This window comes from Nannobrachium achirus (genome assembly GCF_963921795.1).
Source record: "Nannobrachium achirus genome assembly, chromosome: 15".
Classification (NCBI taxonomy): Eukaryota; Metazoa; Chordata; class Actinopteri; order Myctophiformes; family Myctophidae; genus Nannobrachium; species Nannobrachium achirus.
Window position 1 is genome coordinate 36,079,621 of NC_137822.1, and position 3,529 is coordinate 36,083,149.

The following is a 3,529-nucleotide window of genomic DNA, read 5'->3' on the forward strand; positions in this document are numbered from 1 at the left end:
TATTTTTTCTTTTTAGGTGAACTACTGCTTTAACAACTGGACCCCGAAACTGTACAATTCATACAATTAACTTAACGGTAACTTTAAATAAAAAACTTTCCAATCTCCTGACCCACCCACCCACCCACCACTTCCAACCACAACCCAGAAGGGAACAGATCCGGATCCATCTCCCAGGACCCAGTCAGATTCCCAGGGGGTTTAGACCATGAAGCGGTGCTCCTTGCCGTCGTGGGCCATGAGGATGACGTTCCTGTTGGAGGTCCAGATGAGACGGGCCAGCTTCAGGTGGTTCTGGGAGCCCGGGGAGGCGGGCTGCACCGGGGGCACCTGGTAGGTCTTGATGCAGCGCAGCTGAGGGGCCGAGTTCAGCATGCCGATGCTGCCCAGGAGACCAGTGTTCATCTGCATGGTGGAGGAGGGCACACTTTAAAACTAGGGATGCACCCATATATTGGCCACACATCCAGTGGCGTCAGTTCAGAAAAAGCAAAGGTATGGCAACAGGCATGATACATTTATTTTAAGAAGTACATTTTATTTTTTCACGGTTTCTTAGGCTGGATATGGCAGCCTGGAATGGTTGTTCAAGTGCAGCTAAACTTGGCATGTTAGTAAACGTGCCACAATTAACAATAATGCATTGCACCTGTGCAGCTGACCTGCGGAACCTGGGAATATAACATTTTGAGAATATAATTACTAGTAAGACACCTGAGGGTGGAATGCGACCTCAGGGTGACATGCGACCTCGCCCTAAAGGGCGAGGTCGCGCCAATTCTTGACTATCTGGCCAACCACAGCGTTTCTCTGACGATTCTAGTTGTTATCATTCTGGGGGGAGTTTGTTCATGTTTTTGTGAGGGTATCAACCCTAGGAGACACAGGGAGAACATGCAAACTCGGGCCTAAACATGGAGATGTGGAGAACACTATATATGGAGATAGTCCAGTCCATCATGTCATATGGGACTACCGTCATAGACAGTAGCCATTGTTAGGCCGGAGTCAATGGCTGTCTGTCTGACTGTCTGTACAGGAAGTGATGTCACATGACATACTTTTTATGCCCATATATGAGTCATTCTGTACCACATCTCCATGTTTAGGCCAAACAGGTTCGCTCCATTTCTCCATGTATAGGTCCAAATGACCAACGTCGAGCTTGACAAGGAGGATACCGCACATTGTACCTCATCCACCATTTCTTCTCTCTCCTTTTGGTATCTTTATCCTCCTCCTCCTTTTTTTCTTTTTTATTCTTCTCTTTTTTTCACAGCCGCCCCCATATTTACTTTAGAAAATATATATTAAATTCTAAGAACGTTTCGAGTACCAGTTTGATACAAGAGCGAATAAGCGCTACACTTCTGGAATCCTGTGCGTCGACTTAAAGTCAGATCCAGGCCTAATAACTTTATCTAGCCGCCCCCGTTGCCACCTCCTTTTCTTTTCTGAGACACATTGTACCTCATCCACCCTTTCTTCTCTCTCCTTTTGGTATCTTTATCCTCCTCCTCCTTTTTTTGTCTTTCTTAGTCTTGTGTATCCTTCTCTTTTGGCTACTGTCTATGACGGTAGTCCCATATGACATGATGGACTGGACTATCTCCATATATAGTGTTATCCACATTTCGTGTAGCCGCCCCGTACAGGAAGTGATGTCACAACTCGCTGACATCACACTGACATCACAGGGGTACGGAAGGACACTCAAGCGACACGGTTCTTCAGAGTATATGCGACCTTCGGTCGCAACAATAATACCTTGTTGAAGTGACCACATTTTGCATTTGTAGTTATTTTACTGTAATTTAACAACATAATAACCAGCACAGATAGAAAAAGAGACATTCGTGGATTTATATTTAAAAGTAACTTTTATTTTCGCCCCCCGGACCCAGGGTACGGCAGCTGCATACCCCTGCCATACCCAATTGACGCCCATGCACACATCGGTATCGGCCGATGTGGTCGGTCAATATCCGTATCGGCAAATAAAGCATACATTTTGCGCTGGCTATGTTGGTGTTGGTTATTTGCAGCCCACTCTGAGCCAACGCGGACTCTTTCTGTATGTAAATGGACGGATCCGGAGTAGGTCTCCGGGAGTCTCCAGCCAATAGCATGTTTTCTCCTCCCCCACACCCCCCTCTGCTCCTCTGCTCAGCGCAGAGAACGCTGCTGCGTCATGACGTCAACACATCCGTTGCGACGCTCTCTGCACTCTGATTGGTTAGGACAATTCTACACTTCCTCCAACAGTGATCATAACGCGATCGCCCAGGCTTCTTTTTCTTTCCAATCGCCAAAAGAAGCCTGGGTTTCCGAGGCTATTTGCAACCTAACAAGAGAGTAGAGTCTGAACAGTTATTTCAAATAATGTTGATTTATTTGTTTCCCTAAACAAATATCAGTATCTGTATCAGTAAGTTGTTATTTTAAACATTGGTATTGGTATCGGCCAATAATTTGATTTGAGTTACAAATGTTCGCTTTGGCACTAAAGATTCTAGAACGGAACCAGTTCTAGAACCAAAGTTGTTTTGGTGGAAAAGGGGCCAATCTCAATAATGCCTGTATGATGTCCTACTGTATGTCACTAGACCAGGGCTAGGCAACCTTAGGCATGTGTGCCAACATTGGCACAGGGGAGGGTGATCACTGGCAGAAGTGTGAGAGAGAGGATTTTTATTTATTTATTTATTTTATTCTACATTCAATAAAATTCTGAACTTTGACTGGGGAGGGAGTCTGATTTGATTTTATTTGATTTTATTCAGCACATTTTAAAATACAAAAAAATATTTCTCAGAAATAGCAAACAATTAAAGTGCTAGGAGGAGGCAAGAAGCCCAAAGGGCTTATACGAGGCCTCTACCTATACTACAAACATATGAAATAACATGTATTGCAAAATACATGTTATTTGTTATACACATACTTACATATGCATACAACATATAATACATACATATAAAGATACATACATATACATACAAAAATAATTAAAACCTGATAGAAAAAGAAAAAAAAAAACTATATCTAAAAATCCATAACAAGATTATTGGTTAACCAGTACAACCCTCAATTTATTCTTATATAAATTCAATGATGAGAGTTGTATACCCTTGGAGTACTTGTCCCACAGGGTAGTACCTCTGTATTTTAGGGAAAATTGACCTTGACTAGTGTGGTAAAAAGGGGGGTGAAGGTCTGTTGCCTGTCTGGTGTTATAATTGTGAATTTGAGAATTTGTTGAGTCGGGAAGATAGGTGGGTTATTGCTATTGACTCTAATGATCGTTAGAACAACAGTGTCATTAAAATGTATGTTGACACAGACTATCTAGAAAATCAAAATCAAACCAAGTTTGAAGTGAGCCGTGGCACTTAGATTTCAGAAAGGTTGCTGACCCCTGCACTAGACTGACATGACAACGGGGCTCAGCGAGTGTAAACCAACACTGACGAGTGTATGTGCACGCAACAGAGAAATGACACAAAGAGACAAAGACCATAAAGCAACA

General features: G+C 43.0%; 1 protein-coding gene across 1 annotated transcript in view; it reads right to left on the reverse strand.

Annotated features, from left to right (window-relative positions):
* Positions 1-201: 201 nt before the first annotated feature.
* The window catches only part of wdr7 (WD repeat domain 7), a gene marked incomplete at its 3' end in the record, with an annotated part of 160,685 nt that continues 157,357 nt past the window's right edge, over positions 202-3,529 (reverse strand). Inside the window, exon 30 of the mRNA XM_080743819.1 lies at positions 202-405. Within this exon, the coding sequence (XP_080599945.1) occupies positions 202-405 (204 nt within the window). The remainder of the gene's footprint in view (positions 406-3,529) is intronic.